Here is a 21268-nt window from a genome sequence, read left to right as displayed (position 1 = left end):
GGACAGTGGAGATGGAAGAAGTGCTAAAGTCGGGCTCAAGTTCAGCTTCCTTTGCACCTTTTATTGTTGCTGTTCTGTACGGAAAGCCTGCTCCTGCCGGTGCGCGGTGATCGCTGTGCTAATGCTGTTCACTTCAGTCCGGGCTTAGAACCCACAGGGGCAACTTCCAAGCAGGTGCGGGGGGACGAGGCCTAGGGTGCTCGGTGGTCCCAGACGTGGCTGCAGGTTAGAAACCCTGGGACCTTCCAAATCACTGTGTGCGGGTGGGGGCCCAATGTCGGTATTTTGTGAAGCTCCCCAGGTGATCAAGTGTGCTGACAAGTTGAGGAACCCTTGGTGGAAGGGGCAGAGGGGTCTCTTGTCCTGCGGGGAGGAGGCTTCTCTTGTCTGGTGGCTTCTTTGGTGGCCGCACAGGTGTTCTGTGATTCTGTGTATTCTCTAGCGAAGAATATGAGGGTCTCGCGTCATGAACCTCTTCGCAGATCCGATGTTTGCTTGATTGGAGAAACTTGACAAGGTGCATTAACTTTGCGCCTTCCTCCCGTTGATTTTGCTGCTGTTAATGAGATTGTAAAATGACCCATGGGACAGAGTTTCCTTTTGGGGTGGTCACAGTGTTAGGGAACCATGTAGGTACTGGTGATGGTTGCACAGCTCTGTGAATGTCACTAGTGGTAAATTTTATGTTAATGTGTATTTTACCACAATTTTTAAAAGTAGTGACCTGTGGTAGCTTTTAAATACATGCAGATACTTGGATATCAAGAGCGGTGATTCCAGAGAATAAAAATGGAGAGACTTGTGAGGTGCCTGGGTGCTACTTTTGACAGTTGTTCCCAGAGCACCTCTGAGGTCTCCTGGGTTGGGGGGCTCCCTCCTGGGCCGGGAGCCTGTCTTCTCTGACTCTTAACTCCCTGAAGAAGTGGGGAGAACCAGGCGCTTCTCGGTGATTTTTTTTTTTTTTTTTTTGACCTTCCCTTTTCCATGTGGGTTGCAGAAATGAGAGGCAGAGAGGCAGGAAAGTTCCCTGTGGTTTTTCCGAGCCTGACCTTTCTGCAGGGGAAATGAGCACACTTGTCCCTCTCTGCCCCAGATACTATTTTCCCCCCAGGTCTACCCAGCCTTGTTCCCTGCTGCCTGGCCAGGCCGGGGATTGGAAACCAAGCATGATACAGGGGCTGTCCCCCAAAGCCTGGGACCCCTGCCCCTTCTTGGGGATCCAGACTCCTCTCCTGGCTCTAATGCCAGGGCCCCTGGTCGATGTGACATCCCCACTGAGGTTATAGGGCTGCAGAGGGAGGCGGGTGACTTGCCCAGGAGCCCTCCCTTTGCAGGAGCCTCGTGAAAGGTTACTGTACAGCACGGCCACTGGGAGGTCACCACTGGTCCTACCATCTTCCTCGCTGGGGATTGAATGGCTAGCCCAGAGTCTGGCGGGGTGCCTACTGTCACAGAGAGGCTTCCTTTCTGGGCTATTTTCAGCGGGAAGATATTATTAACTGCTGAGACACAGTTCTCAATTTAGTGGCTAACACACCAAGAAAGCAACATTGACTTTGTCAGTGTCGGCTCTACCCAAACACGCTGGGGCTGCCCCCGGCCCCTTCCACGTCTCCCCGTGGGGTGTCTTGGGGATCTGGGGTGGGGAAGCTGCGATCGGAGAGAGTGTCCGCCACACATGGATTGAGCCTCCTTAATGAAGCCATTTCTTGAAAGGTGTGGAACACGATAGTGTTTATATTCTAAGGTGGGGAGATTTTGTGCTGGGAATGGGGTACTGGATGGAAAAGGAACTTTCTGTGGAGCTGAGGACAGTTGTTTAAAACAGAGTGATAACTTTCACCTTGTAAGCGAACAGGAAATATTGGGATAAGACAGGAAATTGCATCATTCCTTTTATAAGAACTACAGAAAAAAGTTGTTCGCAAAAGGTAGTGGCTCAGAGGAGGCCAGCGCTGGGTTTTTGTTGTTGTTGTTGTTGTTGTTTCTTTGGGTATTCTCCCCCCTTCCTCCCTTCCACTCCCACGAGAACTTTTAGGCCATTTTCTTTAAGAAAGGGGCTGTTTGAGAACTTTATGTTATTTTTATTATTTAAAAAAATACTTGACCAGAAGGGTCACCTTCAGTTGAAATGTTAACTGCAGCCTTATTTCCTGGTTCACTAAAGAATCTTTCATGACTTTTTCAGCTTCCTTCCCCAAATGGTGAGGCCAAGCAGCTCTTGGCTGGAAATGAATTTTGGTTTGGCTGCTCGAGGTCCTCAACACTGAGCCCCACCCAGTGTCATTAGCTCAGTTTTAACTTGCAAAAGAAAAAGAAAAAAAAAAAAAACCTCTTTTTTTTTTTTTTTTTTGGTGGGGGTAGTAGGTAAGAATTTGCTCATGCCTGCAGCTTTCCACCCCAGCCTTGCCTTGCTCTAACGTGGGTGCCTGGCATGGGGCAGGTGGGGAGTCAGGGCTGCCTTGATTTCTCCAGCCACAGAGCCCAGTCCCGTGTCCACCCCCGCAACCCCCAGGAATTCCTTACCTTCTGAGACTATGTTTCTAGGGCGCTAATGAGGAGTGGAGAGGAAATGGACTTCAGAGCTCCCCTGCTAAATAAAGCTGTGCTCTGCTGTAGGGGAAGGGGGTGATGTGGCCCACCAGTCACCCAGAAGCTTTCCCCAGAAAGAGGGCTTGCCACAGCCCCACACGGCGTGGGGAAGTAGGCAGTGTATTGTCCTGGGTGTAAAAACACAGTTTCCATTTACTCATCTCTGGGTTTCTGAGTCCCCCCTTTGATGATGTCATTGTTCTGATGACACGGGTCAGTGCCCCAACCCGTGCTGCTAAGGGGCCCCCTGTAGGATGGAGACCAGAAGGAGATTTGTGTGTGGCTGGCTTGCTCCCCACTCCCTCCCGCCCCTCACCCCAGCTTTTTTCCCTTAGCGTGCATTGTTTTGTTTTCATAACACAACAAGAGCCCTGGGGTGTGTAAGAGCATTGTTGAACACTGGGTGAGCGTAACTTGTCCAAACAGAGCAGGACGCCAAGGCAGAATGCTGTGGGCAGGTGGTATGCCCACAGAGGTGGCTGGGCCGGCGCCTGGCTTGGAAACACTTCTCTCGATCTGCTGCAGCTGGCTGGGAAGTAAGTGAGGACAGGGGCTTCTCTCTGCCCGCCCCCACTGGGAGCTGGGACAGGGCCTGGGCCTTTCTGGCTGACCCCTGGCTGGAAGGCGTGCTCCCTTCCCAGCTAGGTTCACGTGCACCTCCCTCTGGCAGGTGTAAAGCTGGGTGGGCCAGCTCCTTTGGGAGAAGCCAGCATGTCTGTGGTGCATTCATTCAGTGATGGTTTCTTGAGCACCTACTATGTGCCCGGCTCAGCGAGGTGTGGAGGATGCAGTTTTGGGGCCCCCCCCATAGAAATGTAGTCATTTGTCTGGAGGTGTTTTTGGGTGAGTGACGTAGAGGGCTCTTGAACGGGATTTGGCTCTGTCTGGAGTACAGACGGGGGGGCAGCTTGTCAGGCAGTTTCTACAGGACAGAAGGAGCCAGGGCCCTTGGGCTCGGAGCTGGGCCATGGGGTGAGGTGTTGTAAGACACGGTAGGGGTGCAGGGATGGGCCCCTGGGGTGATTGTCTGAGCACGCAGGCTAGGCAGGCTGGACAGGCAGAGCTTTTCCGTCATTGGCTTTTGCCTCTGCTTTGGTTGTGTGGTCTGTTCAGAGTTGAGATAAAACAAAGCTTGTGGATAAACAGAGGTCTGTCTCCTCCCCCTCCAGCCCCCCACCCCTCCCCTTGATTGTCAAGATAACAGCAATAACTTTAGGAGGTACAGTTAAAATCCAGACCCTGGTAGTACCTGGGTGTGCAGTGTGGAGCCAAGGTGACCAGCCGTGCACTGGCTCTGTTGTGGGACCACAGCCCCAGGTGGGGGAGGTGGGGGGGCAGGGGGGGAGGTCAGCACAGACACAGATGTCTGGAAAGATAGTATCATGATGTCTTGACAGCCACAAGGCAGGTGGGCAATCTTTAAAAGCCCTGGAGCTTGACTTTGCTTTTAGAACCCTGGTGGGCTTGATTCACACGAAGACCATTGGGGGATGCAGCTCGTGCTTTTTAATGTTAAATCTGCCGGTCAGGCCCATTTGTGAGATGCCCGCGTGGCGCGGGAGGTCCCAGCCCTCTGCGGTGGTTCTGTGCAAGGAGATCTACTAGGCAGTGACCAAAGGTGTTCATTTCCACGCTCACCCCGCCCCCCCGCCTTCGGAGGGCTCCGTTCCTGGAGGTCACTCATTTCATTGATCTTCTCGTTCTGCTCTGGAAACCCACCGGCCAGAACAGTCCGCGAGCTGGTTTGGCGTGGGGGTTTGATCCAGGGCAGAAGGAAAGAACTGATCTCCACTCCAGTTTCATCTTGTCACGCTGGGAGTCTCTGTCAGCAGACAGCTCAGTTCGCTGGCCAGGGACTGTTCCGTGGCTCTCGGATTTGTTCATTTCAGAATTGCCTTTTTACTTTGAACTTGGGATGGCCGCTCAACAGGAACAGAAACAATAATGACGCCACCCGATGACTGCTCTCTGTGGACGCACCTTTCTGCGTTTGCCACTCAGAGGTCATGTAGCTGCCCCCGTCACCCTGTCCCCCCAGCTTCCACTCTTCCAGGCACCTAATGAAGGTGGAAGGGTGTCCTTCCCCAGTAGGCGAAGTGAGCTCTCCAGGCCGGGAAGGGTCTCGAAAAGGTGCCTGGGGACCTTGCCGGCCGCCTGGCAGCCTCTTAGCCAGCACAGCCCCTCCCCCTCATTAATCAGTAACCCGGAGCGCAAAGAACTAACTAGTTGAGTCTTCCTGTGAGCTGGGTGCTCAGTACAGCTCTTAAAAATAGATGGGACCCATGTCCAGCTCAGTGGGGTCACAGTGAAGACCCTGCTGGGGGGTGTTTCCTCGGGGAAGGGGTCTGGGGTGGGGGACGTGAAAAGACTCAGAAGCGAGTCTGCCCCCCCCCAAACTCCTGGTCTCCGAGACGGGGCCTGGAGAATGGCACTGGGAGGGAGAGGCCCCCCCCACCAGGTGTCTGGCCCATGGGTCTGGCCCACTTTCCTGGCTGAAGGTGGGGCTTTTGCCTTCTGTGGGCCCACAGGGCCTCACCTGTCCTGGGCCTCAGTGTCCTCATCTGCAAAAGAAGAGGTTGGACCTGGTGTCTCCCAAGTCCCCTTGCAGAATCTTGCAAGGCATCCTGTGGTCTGTGTGGTCTTTGGTTCTTGGATTTGAGGGCGGGTGGGAATGAGACCCCCTGTTGCTGAGTTGGTGGGTAGCTAATGGCCTCTTGAATTCTCGAATAAAAAGATTATAGTTCTTCACATTTCTTGGCTTGCAAACTCTCCCAAGAATGAGTGAAAGTTGAGGAATCCTTCCCCATAAAAATGCATATGCGTACCAAAATCTGCATACATTTCCAGGGGGCCTTTATGCTTGTGATGGGCGGAAGCGCACCAGTGAATCCCCTGTACTTAAGGCCTGCAGGGAGGGGGGGGCCTTCTCTTTGTTTTGTCTGTCTTTTTCCTTTCTCCCTTTCCTTGTCCTTTCTTTCCTTTCCAATTTTTGGGGGGCAGAATATACCCCACGTTTCCCATTTAGACCGTTGTGAAGCACACGGCTCAGTGGCATGGATCCATCACCTCGCCGGGCAGCCACCCCCACCATCCTCCGGGACCTCTTCTCTTTCCCAAACTGAAACTCTGTCCCCTCAAAACCCTGAACCCCCAGCCGGCCCCCCAGCTTGGGCTCCGGGCAGCCACCATTCTCCTCCTGTCTCTGCATTGGACTGCGTTAGGCACACATAGGAGTGCAGTCATCCCACACGTGACCTTCCGTGGCTGGCTGAGTTCACGTTCGTCCGCATCGTAGGCCGCGCCAGAACGCCCTTCCTTTTTTAGTGTGTGTGTGTGTGTGTGTACGTACTTCTTCATTCATTCATCCTTCAGTGGACACACTTGGGTTGCTTCCACTTTTTGACTGTTGTGAACAATGCTGCTGGGAACATGGGCATGCAAATAGTCTCTTCAAGACTCTTCTGGATACACATCCAGAAGTGGGATTTCTGGGTCCTTTGGTAACTCTGGATTTAGTTTTTGAGACAGCATCATAGGGCAGCGCCATCTTGATGGTGTGTGTGGGCTGATGGCCTGGGGGTAGGGGGGAAGAGTCATACTGGCCATCATGCTCCTGGATGCAACTGGTTGGGTTTGAGGGGGAGCCCTGGCGCAGGCAGTGGGGGTGCTGAGTCAGTGGGGGAGGGGTGGCCTGGCTCTCCACAAGTAATACAAGCCAGATTGGAACCCAAATGTATGTGAGGCCCAGAGTCCTCTAAAACGTGGGGCACACAGGACTGAGCAGATGGCGATTTATGGTGGGCTGGGGGGCCTTCCGATGGCAGCCCAGGGTGGTGGAGGCTTCATTCCTCTTTCATGGGGCGGGCCCCCAGGCCTGGGAGGCCCTGGGTGCTTTGGGGGTGAAAGGGCTGGGGTGGCTGAACAGTGAGTGTGTCAGAGCCAGAGAGATTAGATTACAGAGGTAGACAGAAGTAATGATTAACTTTTCCAGTCTGCACACTGTCTCCAGTCTGTCGTACTGTTGTTTTTCCCTGTGAGTACGGTGCGGGCCTGGCCTGGCCAGGCCCTGGTGTTGGGTTGTAAAGAAAGAGAAGGAATGACGCCTCTGGGAGCGAGCAGGGGGGCGGGGAGCCAGGAGCTGGCCGGAGAGGGAGGCTTTTCCATCAGATCCTGCATTGGAATTTATTGGCCGGAATGCAGTAAATGTTCAAAATGCCATCCCATCCAACAGTTTTCATAATTGTTATGGAACAAGGGGAGCTGGGGGAGGGGAGGGATGAAAAGGACTTTTGTTTCTCCCTGTGTTTTTCCACGTCTTCAATGGTTTTCCTACCCTCTAGAAAAGCTGGAGTCAAGCTGGAGTTGTGTGGGGGGATGGGAGGGGCAGGGCAGGGCCCGTGTCTGGGTCCTGTAATACTGTACTGCCTTTCGGGGCCCTGGAGGTCATTGTGCACGGGGCTTTCGTAAAAGGAGGCCCACAGCAAAAGCAGCTCACTGCAGAGCCCCCAGGCCTGCAGAACCAGGCGAGAACTATTTTGTACCTCTGGGGGTCGTGTCCTTTAAAACAATCGACGTATGCATCCATTTTTATTAAGATTCTTCCTGAGTTTGAACGTGTAGCCCACGTACTTAGAAGGGGTCAGCACAGAAAAGAAAATGAGGGACCTTTTGGTGGTCTAAGACAACGATTCTTTGGTTGCATTCGTGTATGCATTTCCACTTGGGAATCCACAGGTGGAATTTGTGGGGGGGATCTCTGGTCCCTCTCCAGGAGGGAGGTTGGTGTGGGGGGGTAAGCTTCGAGATGTGACTTGGACATCTTCCTGTTGGGTGATGGTCCCACCTCTGTTGTGTCCTCCTGGGAGTGGCCGGAGTCCTACCCAGTGGGCAGGCAGGTGAACAGATGCCATGCAGGTCTGGGGGGCTGTCTGTGTGCAGGTGTGTGAACCCCCTTTCTGAAGAGAGCTGCTGAGTTATTTGTGAGTTATTTGAGTTAACAGTGGGAACTTTCTGGTGCACGTTGGAGGGGAAGTGTCTTGAGATTCAAACTTGAAGTGATTGGTCTGGGTGCACACTCAAAACAGGCAGAGAGGCCCATTTACTGTAAATATTATGAATGGAGTTGGCCAGGCTGGGAGTCCCCACCCTTCCTCTGAGTCCTCTCGGAGCCGGGCAAAGCTGGCCTCCTCAGAAGGCAGGCAGCCGGGTACACGCTATAATTTGCATGGCTGAAGGCTGGGGCACAGGAAGCGGTGTCAGCCCGGCTGGCGAGACAGACGGGAGCTTTTGATTGTGTGGCTTCCCTCCCCTGCCCGGCACTGCCCTCAATTATATTCTCTGCTGGCCAAATACTGCTCTTAGGAGGGTCCCCTGGGCTGGGGGCTATTGCCTTGGACATTGAGGGGCCTTGGGAGACAGGGGTGGGGCCCGTTTGGGGAGCAGGGGGGAGTCCATTTTAGCTTTAGTAACTGATTACTCATCATAATTTGTAAGGCACAGTCACGAATCAGTCTTCTGCCAAATCGGGGAGCTCGAGAGGAGCTCGCAGGAGGAGGGTGGTGACAGGGGAGAAGCTTGAGGGGGCCAGGCCTGGGTGGTGATACAGCAGACCGACCCTCCACCGGGGGGATCCACCTTTTCCTGAGAGACTGAAAAAGCACAGTTCATAACTCCCAAGTTTAAAAAGAAATCAGTTTACAGATGGACACAGCAGAATCTGACTCAAATCTCCTTTCCCTTTTAATTTTGTTTTGTCTTAGTGTTGCAAATGAAATGCAAAAATGTGCCAGGCTCCCCAAAGTGATTTTCTTATTCTCTGGAAGGTAGTAAAAATAAACGGAACCAGCGTTAATATGGATCGGGCACTTCTGTGAATCACGGAGTGTAGCCGGAGACTGGAGAGCCCGAAGGGGGCCCGTTGTGCCCTCGTCTCTTCCACACTAGTTACAGATGGGTCACACTGAGCCTCTGGGAGGGCAGGCCACTTGGCCAAGATCATAGAGCGGCTTGCTGGCGAAGAAGGCAGTTCATTCCCCGTTGGTGCGGGGGAGCTGGACCCCATGCTCAGCCCTAAAGTAGTCATCAGATTTCCAAAGCATGTCCTGAAGGACACTTCATTTTTGTCCGCTAGTGTTTGGGAGAGGCCAGTAGCCTGAGGTTGGAGGGGGCTGCCCACCGCGGCTCACGCCAGTCAGTATTCTTGCCTTAAGTTCCAGCTGTTTGGCAAGTGATCTGTGCCTCTTTTTCCCCTTCTTTAACATAAAGATAGTTACAGGATGCAACTTCATAGGGTTGACATGGTCCCCTTCCACCTGGGCCAGTACATCGTAAATGCTTATTAGCTGTGGGCATGGCCCAGACTGTTCTTTTCCCTGGGGGGAGAGGGGGTGGGGAGCATTTTCTAAGCAGTTGGAGAACCCAAGACAAGATGTCTGAGAGATGAGACCAGCATGTGTAAGCGCAAGCCAGGTCCTGGCCCCTGGCCACTTTGTATCAGATTGTCACAGCAGCCCTATGAGGTTGGCCCTGGGAGCTCCGTTTTAGGGAAGAGCTTAAGTCACCACCAAGGTACCATGGGAGGTGGGTCTGAACGGGGTGTCTGAGTCCACAGGTGGGGGTGGGGAGGCATTGCACAACCCCAGAGTTCCCCGAGGGAGGGGGCGGGTTTTGGGGAGCCCAGCTGGTTGGGCCTCAGGGACCAGAGCAAGTACCTTGACCTTGGAAGCAAGCCCTGTGGTACCCCCTGCCGCACCCCTCCAGTCCAGCCACCTCCATGGAGAGATCTTACGCAGAGCTTTGAAAACAGCCCAGCTTTCTCAGTCCTGCCTTTACCAGCCAGAATCCATTTCCTCATCTCTTTGGCGGAGGAGGTTGGGGTAGTGGTGATGGGTTGAGTCGGAGCGTTTTCAGGGTTAGTTTCTTCAGGGAAGTGTTTCGAGTTTGTTTCGCCCCCTATGGGTAACTTGTTCCAAACCCCAGAGTTGCCCGTAGGACTTGGAGGGAGCCCTGGCGGAATCTTTGGTGTTCTGGATGAGGTTGTGAACATGGCAGATGACAGCTTGCTCCAGAACCCGAATTGAGCCCAGACACCTCAGCAAGTGTTGACTTGTCTGCTTTCGGTTTCGGTCATTTGCATCTTGGACAAGAGACCGCGCGGGGTCCCTTGTTCATTGGCGAGTGTTTGGGTTGGGAGTAGATGAGACGGATTGGCACTGGGTCCCCTGTTATCTCAGTCTCCGTGTCCCCGAAGTGGGCTGGTGCTCTCTGAACAGCCAGTGCCCTGACCAGGGTGGGGAACAGGGCTGACAGGTGCTGTTAACCTTTGAGATGTCTGAGGTGGGGGAGGACAGGATGAGGCAACCCTTGGTGGCGCCTGCCTCCCGAGGAGGGAGGACCCTGGACCTGCGGCCGGCGAGGCGTGGCCGTGTTTGCGTTCCAGGGTTGCCGGGTTTAACTTCTGTGTCTCCATGCATGCCCTTTGCTTGCCCTCACCCACCTGCGTGAAGGCACTGTGTCTGCCCCGTCTTCCTGTGCTGGGGCACTGGGGAGGGGGCACACAGCCCTTGTCCCACTGTGGGATTTATGGCAGGGATGTCTCCCTTTTTATAAAGATTTTACCTGTTTGAGAGAGAGTACAAACAGCGGGGAGGAGGAGAGGGAGAGGGAGAAGCAGACTCCCCGCTGAGCCCGACGTGGGGCTTGATCCCAGGACCCTGGGATCATGACCTGAGCCCACGGCAGGTGCTTAACCGACTGAGGCACCCAGGCGCCCCAAGCCATCTCCCTTTATAATCTGAGTGCCTCGCAGAGATGTGAATGGTTACACCCATCCTTGCCCGCCTTCCCCCCCCCCCCGTGCCCCAGCAGTTGGGCGCATGTAGCCCAGTGGGCCCCACTGCTGTGGCGGCTCTGTGTGGACTGGCCTGGTTCCCCACTGTGTTCCTGTCCTGAAAGGCCGGAATCTCGGGGATCCGTCTTTCCCCCGCAGCATCTCTGGGTGGTGCACAGCCAGGCTCTGATGGCCTCATTCCCCTGTATGCCCTGTTTTCAGAGCCCCACTGGGTTGTTTTTGGAATCGTCCTGCCTCTCTGGCCAGTGTGGTCAGCTTCGTAAGCAAGAGACCAGAAATGGTACCATTGAGGCACTGAGCTTGATGTGTGTTCCCTCCCTCCATTTCTCTTCATGTCCCCACACCTTCAAATAAAAATGGAAAATCCTGGGGTCTGGTCACCCGCTGCCATTGAGAACCCTGAGCGTGAGAGTCATTCATGAGCCTCCGGTCCTCTAGAAGGGTCAGGTCTGTTCATTCATGACCAGGGTAATTAAATAACTCTTTGTAAGAGGCAGGGAGCTCCTTGTTAAGTGGTCTTCCCTAATGCAAGTGCAAACACAAGCAAAATCCTTTCCCTTCTCAACACCCGCCCCCCCTTCCTTTTAAAGGGTAGATTTTTATGCTTTAAGGGAAATGAGGAAGGGGAGGGGGAAAACACCTTAAAGGAATTTTAGGCGGATTCAGCATTTTTCTGGGGTTGCTCCAAAAATTCCCTAAACTGTAATAAAAAGAAAAAATTGTGAACAGGCATCTGATTAGCTGGCTTTTTACAACACAGCTTTTCTTTTGGATGCTTTAAAATGCACAAATACAGTTTTAAACAAGCCCCTGTATAGTTTTCAGAGGAGGGAGAGAAGTTGCTGAAAATACCGGAAAAGGTTGTAGAGCTGAGGGAAGTTAACAAGGGCCCGCGAGTCTGGCCTGTGGAGGTTAAGTACCAGCAACCGGGCGGAGAAGCCAGAGTCAGGCTCGGAGACTCTCCCTTCGTCCTTGGAAAGAGGGGGCCTTTTCTGCCTGAGAGCCTCCCTGCTCCTCCCCTGTGAGGCCAGGGCAGTCCCTCTAGGAGCTACACGGGTGCACAGACCTTTGTGGGGAGATGCTTGTGGGCTGCGGCCCAGTTCAGGGAACTGTGCTTCTCTGAAGATGATGCTGAGCATTTCCCAGAAATGAGCCCAAATGGTGGGGAGTTTGGGGCAGATCACTGAGCTGGCAACGTAGGATGTTGTCCTGGGCCCCCAGGAGTGTGATGCGTTCAAGAGGCCTTCGCTGGTGGGATGGTTTTGCTGGAAGGCCTGTTTCTGTGTACCTAGGTAGCCCTGGAGCAGTGAAGAGAAGGGGCGTCCGGGCGCTGGGAGGCTTGGGGTGACCGTGGGGTAGGCTTGGAGGGGCAGGGCTGGGGAGGAGCCGGTGAGGGTCCTGCTGTGGCGGCTTAGAGCACCTAGTGGGCTTCCAGGGGTCTTGTTCACACACAGGGACACCCACACGCCACTGTGGATCTGGGCTGGGCCATTAACCTCAACAGAAAAAGGCTTTTTGCAGGGTTGTCTGGCGGCAAATTGCTGGGTGGACTGGCAGGCTGCTCAGATGAAAGAGAAGTCCGCCAGAACGCTTCCCCCTCTCCCTTTCTCCCCTGCCCCCCACCCCAGGGCTCCGGGCCAGTCCCGCGACCTCAGGCCCCAGTCCCCACCCAGCTTCCCCTGCCCCCAGAGGCTGCTGGGGGGGCTGAGCTCCATGAAACAGTATCGTGAGGCTCCACTGAGGGTCTCCTGAACCTCCCTCCTAGCAACTCCCCAGTCTTCTTTNCCCCCCAGCTAGCCGGTGCCAGATTTCAGGGGGGCTGAGCTCCATGAAACAGTATCGTGAGGCTCCACTGAGGGTCTCCTGAACCTCCCTCCTAGCAACTCCCCAGTCTTCTTTCCAGACCAGGCTTGTTGTCCTGAGTGGGGGTAATAAGCAAGAGCTGCTTAAGTTTCAAAACCCCCTCCTCCCCAAAACAGCGGGGCGGTCGTGCCTTCCAGAAGAGGGCTTCCTCCTCCCCAGCAAACGTGCGCGCCAGAGTTCTGTTATTTATATGGATATTACGGGTCTTCGGTGTAGCCCATGCAGCCGAACTCCCTCGACAAGAAAGTTCAAAGATTGCCAGCACTCAAGAGTTTATTAGCAGTTGATGGATACTTTGCAGAAACAAGTTAATGCCTGATGAGTCACCTCTGCTTGGAGCCCTTGTCCCTCTCTTGTTTTTCCATATGTTCCAGAGTGTATGCACGCAAACACACACATGCTCACATAACACACTCACACGTGTGCTCACCCTCATGGACACACAGCCTCTCTCACACTTGGGCTTTATATAGACACATGGGTTGGGGGTGACAGGCCGGTTTCCTGGGGTTGATTTTCGGAGGGAGGATTGAGAGCGAGGAGGGAGCCCTCAGCTTCCCCATTTTGTGCAGCCATCTGGGTAGGCCTTTGCAAAGGCCATTTCAGGGGCGTGTCTGTAGGAGACAGCCATCACTCAGGGTGTGTGTGTGTGTGTGTGTGTGTGTGTGTGTGGCTGCCTCAGTGGGTCATTTGTACAGACTTATCCCCAGAACCCCTCCATGCAAGACTGGCTGCTGCTTAAAAAAAAAAAAAAGTTAATGGAGTTGACTGGGGCCCAGGTCCTAACATGCCTGTAAAGGTTGGAAGCAGTTGTGTGCTGAGCTGCCCTGGGTTTACCCAGCCTGCTGGGGCAGCAGGACGTGGGTCCCTGAGCCCTCCTCCACCCCCAGCTGCCATGCTGTATAACCCATCAGCATCGACCCTCAGTTGTTCCCAAACCAAAAAGGCCAAACAAACAAAAACCATCTCCCAGCCAACCCCCACCTTCAGGCCCTGAACCCCCAGTGAGTGAGAAGCGAGGGCTGCAGGGGAAGGCAGGAGGCCTCTGCTGCCCGCCTTTCCCCATTTTTGTTAACAAATACAAGACTTCCGGTCTCCGCCCTGCCACCACAAACCACAGCGTTCCTGCGTTCCTGCAGCCTGGCCCGGCTCGGGAGATTTATGGTTCTCAGTCTGAGGCCTGCCCCACTGGCTCCAGCTTAAGGAGGAGTTGGAATGCCAGCCGCTGGGGCTCCCTTTCCCTCCAAAGGATCCCCCCCCCCCCCTTTAAAGGAGCTCTGAGCGCCTGTTCAGGAAAGTCACCTTCCCAGAATCACCCCAGTCTCCTGGCTGCCTGTGGGAAGAACCAAGTCTAGGGAAGCTGGGGCGGGGTGGGGGGCAGGGCAAGGTGTCCGCATGCCTCTGGGGAGGGGGGGTACAGCAGGCAGAGAAGGGCAGTTCAGGGAAGGTCAACCCATTTCAGACACATAATCTTCTGTCTGGGTGGAGGAAGCTCTGTCAAGGTAGTCTGGGTTAACACCAGTCTGCGTGCTGTGATCTGGCATTTTGGCTGAATTCACCCTTTGTGTGTAGGGCTGCTGCTGACAGACGCACAGAGAGCCGAGGTTTTTCTATTAGGAAGATAGATGTTTTTGCCCCAAACCACCTGCACTTTCCTTTTTCTCGGATAGCGCTCCTTGATGACCGAGGCGCTGATCAGAGAAGTTGGTGACGAACACAGACACTGCCTAGTAGGGGACCCTGGAGTCTGGGGGTTCTGGGTCTGGCTGTGTCATCTGTGGGGCCCGAGCAACAGACATTCTGGGTCCTGGTTTTCTCCTGAGGATGACCCAGGGCTTTTAAAGCGGCGAGCTTTTCAGGTCCCGTGGAGTTCAAAGGGCTGTAACACTAGGCCATCTGGAAGGCCTTTTCTTGCCCCCAAACCGGGACCTGTGGAGTTACTCACAGTTCCCTAGCATCTGAGCTCGGCAGGGATGGGGGGCTTCCTTTGGCCCCACAGGCAAACATGCTGGTGTCCTGGGTCCCTGACCAGTTGGCAGGGAGTGGAGGGAGGAGGCCCCCCTATAGAGCCCCGTGTTCAAAGGCAGCTTCTTCCATCCCTGGGCCCCAGTTCTAGGACTGCAGAGCTGGCCTCATACCCAGCACCACCCTCCCCTCCTCTGTCTCATGAGAGCCCAGGTGGTCTTGGGCCCCGTGTGTCTGGGTGCGCCTTGATTCTGCGGAGGAAGAGGAAAAGGCCAACCCACATCCCTGCCAACCGTGTCTGCCATCTTGTTTTGTAGATTCCCAACTTCTTCTGGAGCCTGGGGATCGGTCACACTGGTGCGTGGTGGCATACTGGGAGGAGAAGACGAGAGTGGGGAGGCTCTACTGTGTCCAGGAGCCCTCCCTGGACATCTTCTATGATCTACCTCAGGGGAATGGCTTTTGCCTCGGACAGCTCAATTCGGACAACAAGAGTCAGCTGGTGCAGAAGGTGCGGAGCAAAATCGGCTGCGGCATCCAGCTCACGCGGGAGGTGGACGGCGTGTGGGTGTACAACCGCAGCAGTTACCCCATCTTCATCAAGTCAGCCACACTGGACAACCCGGACTCCAGGACGCTGTTGGTACACAAGGTGTTCCCCGGTTTCTCCATCAAGGCTTTCGACTACGAGAAAGCGTACAGCCTGCGGCGGCCCAACGACCACGAGTTCATGCAGCAGCCGTGGACGGGCTTCACCGTGCAGATCAGCTTCGTGAAGGGCTGGGGCCAGTGCTACACGCGCCAGTTCATCAGCAGCTGCCCGTGCTGGCTGGAGGTCATCTTCAACAGCCGGTAGCCGCGCGGGGACACGGGGTGGAGCGGGAGCCGAGCGGGCCCAGTCCACGCGACTTTGCTGCTAATACTTTCCTCCCGAGTGCTTGCTTTTCATGCAAACTCTTTGGTCGTCATGTGTTGTTGTTTTTGTTATTGTTTCTTTTTCTCCCAACCCCCCCTTCTTGTCGTTCTTGTTTATGTTCTGTTTTGTTCTTTGAGAAATAGCTTATGAAAAGAATTGTTGGGGTTTTGGGGGGGCTGGCTGGCAGAACACCCCAGTAGGAAGAGGGGAGGCAACAATGCGTACCACCAAACACAGTGTAAGAATGGGGAGCAGGCCCTCGCTTTGGGGTGCTCAATTTCCCTGGTCAGGGTGTATGTGGGAGTGCGTGCACGTGCGTCTGTACACGAGCTTGTGTGTTGCTTAGCGTGTCTCTGCGGAGAGGTCTGTGCTCCCAGCTCCGTCTCTCCTGCCCTTTGGACGTGCTCAGTGGGGCCGAGGCAGTACCTGGGCAAGCCGGCAAGCTGGCACCTGGGGCTCCAACAGCTGTCAGAAGCCAGGCTCTGTCCCCCTTCCCCAGAGAAGGCCCCTCCCCCCACTTCTCCCTTTTAGGACACGGGCCTGTCTGCAGGCTTCTTAGAAGCAACCCTGCAAAGAGGCTGAACCAGAACCAGTTGTTTTATGCTTGTTGTCTTCCCCTTCCAGCCACCCTGCTGTCCTTGTTGCGTAGTCTTTTTCGGCCATCTGCTCCTGGATATCTCCTGGAGGTGGGCTTCCTGAGGGCTCCCCGGCCGCCCAGAGCAGAATTGCCCACCCAGGGCCCCGCAGCCTCTCCCCTGCCCTGGTCATATCAGGTTTCCCCCCCCAGCCCCCCCTTCCCGGACTCAGAAAACCAGCTCAGCACTTTCCTCCCCTCTGCCTCCTATGTGTTGAGCTCTGCTGTTAGACCAGCGAGGGGAGCAGCCCTGGGAGGGAGACTTCTCAGCAGCCCCCCTTCCCACCAAGAAGGATTCGGTCCATCATAAGCCAAGGTACCGCCCTGGGCTGACACCTTAACTCTTCTTTCATTTCTTCTACAACTCATACACTCGTATGATACGTTGACACTGCTCTTAGCTCAATGAGCATGTTTAGACTTTAACATAAGCTATTTTTCTAACTACAAAGGTTTAAATGAACAAGAGAAGCATTCTCATTGGAAATTTAGCATTGTAGTGCTTTGAGAGAGAAAGGACTCCTGAAAAAAAAAAACCCTGAGATTTATTAAAGAAAAAATGTATTTTATGTTATATATAAATATATTATTACTTGTAAATATAAAGACGTTTTATAAGCATCATTATTTATGTATTGTGCAATGTGTATAAACAAGAAAATAAAGAAAAGATGCACTTTGCTTTAATATAAATGCAAATAACAAATGCCAAATTAAAAAAGATAAACACGAGATTGGTGTTTTTTTCTATGGGTGTTATCACCTGGTTGAATGTTTTTCTAAAGGAGTTTATGTTCCATTAAACAAATTTTTAAAATGTATACTTGATTCCATGTCCTCCAGCTCCTTTTTCTTCTGGTGGGAGGGGAGTGGAGAGGGGTGTCCATCGGAATCCAGGACAGCGGGGTCTCCTTGGCCTAGTGCTTGGTTGGGGAGGAAGGGGAGGCAGGCCACAAAGGGGACATCCTGAACAGCCTGGTCTGCCAGCATCCGTTCCTGTAGCTACAAAGACCCCTCTTTCTGTTAGTGCCCAGTGACTCCAGGGTTCGCTGGCCAGGTGTCCTGAATTTGTCAACCTCAGGGAGCCCTGAGTTACAAAGGTGGGTGGTTTTTCAACTCTCCAAAGGGTTGAGAGGGAGTTTGATCTCAGCTGATGGGGAAGGAGGTTGCACTGGGAGGATGGCATGGGGAGGGAGGTATGGTGCCAGGAACCTGGGTCCCTGCAGTGTCTGCTTGTTACTCCATACTTGGTATCACATCCTGAGCCCCACTGCCCCTTTCCCAGAGGAAGGTCACCGTCACGCTGGATTTCAAGACCGCTTCCCTGGGGACTGAAGACCTGGAGGGAAGGTGGGTGGAGGTTGAGGGTTGATGGGCAGAGGAATCACACCACCTCGTAGGTCCCTCCCAAGCTTACTGGGCACTCCAGGAGGGGGAGTTGGCTGCAGGGAGCACAGAGTCCAGGTCTGATCTGCGATTTCTCCGTTATCCGCCCCAGAGCTCTTCCTGTGACCGACCGATGGTTCCCTGACCGTTCCCTGTCTGCTGGCGTGCCACAGCTCCAGTGGCACTTGCTGCTGAATCACTTCCTGGTCCTGCCCCTGGGATTTCTGCTGTTGGATCTAAGCCAGGTTTTGGATTCAAGGCCTCTGGTACAAGTGATGTGTCCAAACTGGGCACCAAACAGGGTTGTGTGGGTGTCTAGGTCTTGAACCTAAGATCCAGGGAGGGGAGTCTCTTTGAAATGGGAATTAAGATTTTGGATATCACGGGGGCTCCTGGGTGTCTCAGTCGATTAAGTGTCTGCGTTTGGCTCAGGTCATGATCTTAGGGTCCTGGGATTGAACCCCGCATCGGGCTCCCTGCTCAGCACAAGTCTGCTGCTGCTTCTGCCCCTCCCCCTGCTCGTGGGCTCTCAGTCTCAAAATCCTAAAAATACCCAAACTGGTACAATTTCAAAAAACCTTCTTGGAAGGCCAAGGGAGGATTATCAACATTTTATTTTACCAAATAGTAACACAAAGCCCGACGGCCTACTGGCACCGCCGTCGCGTTCAAGAGAATTACAATATGGTTGTGTAGCGACAGGAAGGTATGTTCATTTATGCTCGAGCGTGAGTGCCAAATGGTGTGGGCCAGCTTGTTCACTTAGGTGATGGGGAGCTCACTACCTCTCCAAACAGCCTTTTGCTTTTTATCAGTTGAAGTGAAACCAGCCTCCATTCTAGTTCCTCAACCCAGGATAAATGTAAAATCCCATTGTCTGGAAAACACCCAAGGAGGGTTTTAATTAACTCCAGGGTGGTAGTGGTGGAAGGGGGTGGGGGTGGGAGTTACGTTCTAGAGAGCCGGCAAAGCCATTTTAGTTTGCTCTGACTTGCATCGGCCTGCAGGAAGCACTTTAATAATAATAATTGCCACTTATTGGATGCGTAACCAGGTGCTAGGCGCGATGCTAAGCTGAGCGTTTAAGGGAATTACTTAATCCTCACTAGGACCCCTCTGCAAAAATGTGGGCTTTGAGAAGTGAAAAGCTGTGCTCAAGGTCACTTAGGGCGGAGGCGCTCCCGGACCTGACTCCAGGGTAGAGTGATCGTCCTTGGTCCCTGCGGAGATGTTTACTTAATGGAATCCTGTGTGGGAACAGCGCCGAAACTGAAGATCCAGGAGAAGGTGGGCCGCCACGCGGCCACCTGCCGGGACAGTGGGGCCTCTGACTTGGGAGGCCGGAAGCTGCCCTCCTGTGTTACCTGTATGACTTACAGCTCCAGGAGGCTGGAATTGGGGTGGGGGCGTGTGGCCCCCAGTGGCATGGCTGGGTCTGGGTGGGCAGGGAAAGAAGAATGTTGAGGGGAAGCCGGGGGTTCGCTGGTAGCCGACGCTCCTCACCTGGCCACGGTGGTCATGTCCCGCAGGCCTCCCCCGAATGCCTTCCCCGTGCCAGGACTGCTGTGGGGGGCACCCGCCCTCGAGGGATGCTGGAGGACAACATGCCCACCCACAGGCAAGTGCGGCCAGTACCTTGGACCATCTGGGCCTCTCAGAGGAGGCCGGGCTTCCAGAACAGCTGGGGTTTGGATTGGTGGGGGGCAGTGCTGGTGCCCCCTTTGGAAGAAAGCTTGCCGGCCGCCTGGTTATTCTCCTTTGTCTCTCAGCTCACATTTTGGGGTGTCTTACGGGGTTCTGCCCTCTCCCTGGGCAGCCCCATCACTCTGGCGGCCGTATCTCCCGTCGCCTGTGGCTACTTCAGCCACAAACCAGAAACCTGGGTTCGTTCATCTCCCTGGCCCCAGCAGGCATCGTGAAAGAGCAAATCCTGTCCTCCCTGCCTTATTCAATCTGAAATTAGAAAATGCAAATATCTCTCACCCATGTTCCCTTCTCAGACTCCACTCGTATGATTCAGTTCAGGGTCTTGTGGCGCCTCCGTGGCCTGCCTTCCTCTAGTCCCAGTGGTTGGTCTTTCAGCATCCGCCCCTGCAGACCTCACCTTTTAACCTCCTCTCCCCAGACCCTTGGCCCCAGGAGATTCAAACACACCTTGCTCCTGTGCTTTCAAGCAGGTGGTTTCCAGCTTCTTCATTGGCTGTCTCCTCCTGCTCCTTCAGGATGTAACTCAGACCACACCTCCTCCAGGAAGCCTTCCCCCTTTTAAAACTGTCTGCCCTAAAGAACCATCGGTGGTGCAGGATTCTCTCTCCCCTACTGAACCCATAAGCTCTTGGCAATCTGAAGTCTTGGTTGGGGCCCCACTTAGGACCTGCTATCCTAACAATTCCTGGTGCAATGCTCCTCAGACAGGACTTATATCCCATGAACGAGGCAGGGGGAAGCAATATCGTGGACTTAGCTTGGGCTGGAAGTAGCAAGAATAACAATTAGCATTGATTGTGTCCTGACTATGTGCTAGGCAGTGTTCCAAGCGTTCCAAGCACATTGGAATGATCCCTCTATAATCCTCGCAACTGCCCTAAAAATAGATGCCGTTATTAGCCCCATTCTACAGATGAAGAAACTGAGGTTCAGAGAGTTGCCCACATCCCCCAGCCAGTAAGTAGCAGTGTCAGACTTCAACATCTCTCTGCTGTCTAATCTCTAGGGGCAGGCCTGGGTCATGGGGTGACTGCATTGGGCACATTTATTTCTAAAACGAGTTCTGGTTTGGAAGAACTGAGCTGATCTGATCGCCGAACAGCAGAGGCAATGTTTGTGCACGTGTGTATGCACCGAGGGCCTTGCCGGTGAGCTCCCCGTGTGGCCCCGTACCGCGGCAAGGCAGGTAGGCCCAGGGCAGGGAGAGCCAGCCCTCCCGCGGGCGAGGGAGGCTGGTATGGCACGTGAGCCCAGCACACGCAGCCTTCCCGGCGGGTCGGTCAGGCCCCACACTCGGCCTGCAGGGAGCTCTCCGTTGGTGAGCTTGTTGGCAGGGCAGCAGGCAGAAGCGCAGCTCATGAATGAGTGAGCATGGGGGCAGGTGGGACGGGGGTCTGACATGGACTGGGATGGGACTCACGGACCTGGGTGTTGCAGTCAGATAGACCAGGGTCTGAATACTTCATCGGGCAAGTCACTTAAGCTCTCTGAACCTCCATTTCTGCAACAAAATGGACATTCTACCTGCCTCGTGAGGCCAAGAGAGGGATTAGTGAGAAGAGATATCTGATGAGCTGGCCATATGGTAATTAGGTCGAATCACGTGGGACTGCTCATATCCCACCATTGTGACCTACAGAGATGGCAATTTCATATCGTTTATCTGCTAGATGCTCAAGTCAAGGCAGCCGCAATTAGGGGTTCCCAGCCTCCTTTTTGCCCACGGAGCTGCAGGCAGGGGCTGACAGTGACCTCTATGTGGTGTAGGGCAAGCTGGCCGTCCAACAAAGCCAATCAGCAATGGGGGGGTGTTCAGTGTCGGCGTGAACCCTTCCTGCTCTGAATGCCGGTAAACTGCTGAGCCCAGGCCAGAGCAGGAGGTCCACGTTGGCTGGAGTCAGGCAGGGGGGCTGGGCTACCCTGCCTCTGGTGGTGGGGGGACCCAAGCAGTGCCCATTGAGCCACAAGCGGCCAGATTAGTCCCGGGTTTCCTAGTGCTTCAGCGGCAGCCCCGAGCTGCCAGCTCAGCAGTTTTCCCCAACCAGAAGAGCCCCCCTCTCTTTCTGAAAGTAATGATTTTCTAAAAATGGAGTCCTTCCCCTCCCCCAGCTGCAATTAATCTACTGAACACAAAGTGGCCGCTGGAGGAGGCCCCTGGTGAGTTCGGACCAGTGCAAGCACTTTGATTAATTCAGGGACGATTTACTGGCGGGGGCAGGGGGTGGGGCTGGGGATGAAGGCTGGGTAAGGGCTGGGGGCAGGCCAGGTTGGACTCGCAGTGTGGTGCCCATCGGAGCCACAGAGACGAGGAGAGCTGGGAGCGTCTGTCTAGGGAGCCTATGTGATGAGCCTTCCC

General features: G+C 54.3%; 1 protein-coding gene across 3 annotated transcripts in view; it reads left to right on the top strand.

Annotated features, from left to right (window-relative positions):
* The window catches only part of SMAD7 (SMAD family member 7), a 29078-nt gene extending 13881 nt beyond the window's left edge, over window positions 1-15197 (top strand). For all 3 annotated transcript variants that reach the window (XM_034642363.1, XM_019804210.2, XM_019804209.2), the window contains one exon: window positions 14587-15197. In XM_034642363.1, the coding sequence (XP_034498254.1) occupies window positions 14587-15125 (539 nt within the window). In that variant the 3' untranslated portion in view covers window positions 15126-15197. The remainder of the gene's footprint in view (window positions 1-14586) is intronic.
* Window positions 15198-21268: the final 6071 nt, after the last annotated feature.

Source organism: Ailuropoda melanoleuca, chromosome 14 (genome assembly GCF_002007445.2).
Source record: "Ailuropoda melanoleuca isolate Jingjing chromosome 14, ASM200744v2, whole genome shotgun sequence".
Taxonomy (NCBI): Eukaryota; Metazoa; Chordata; class Mammalia; order Carnivora; family Ursidae; genus Ailuropoda; species Ailuropoda melanoleuca.
This window is presented reverse-complemented; position numbering and strand designations above follow the sequence as displayed.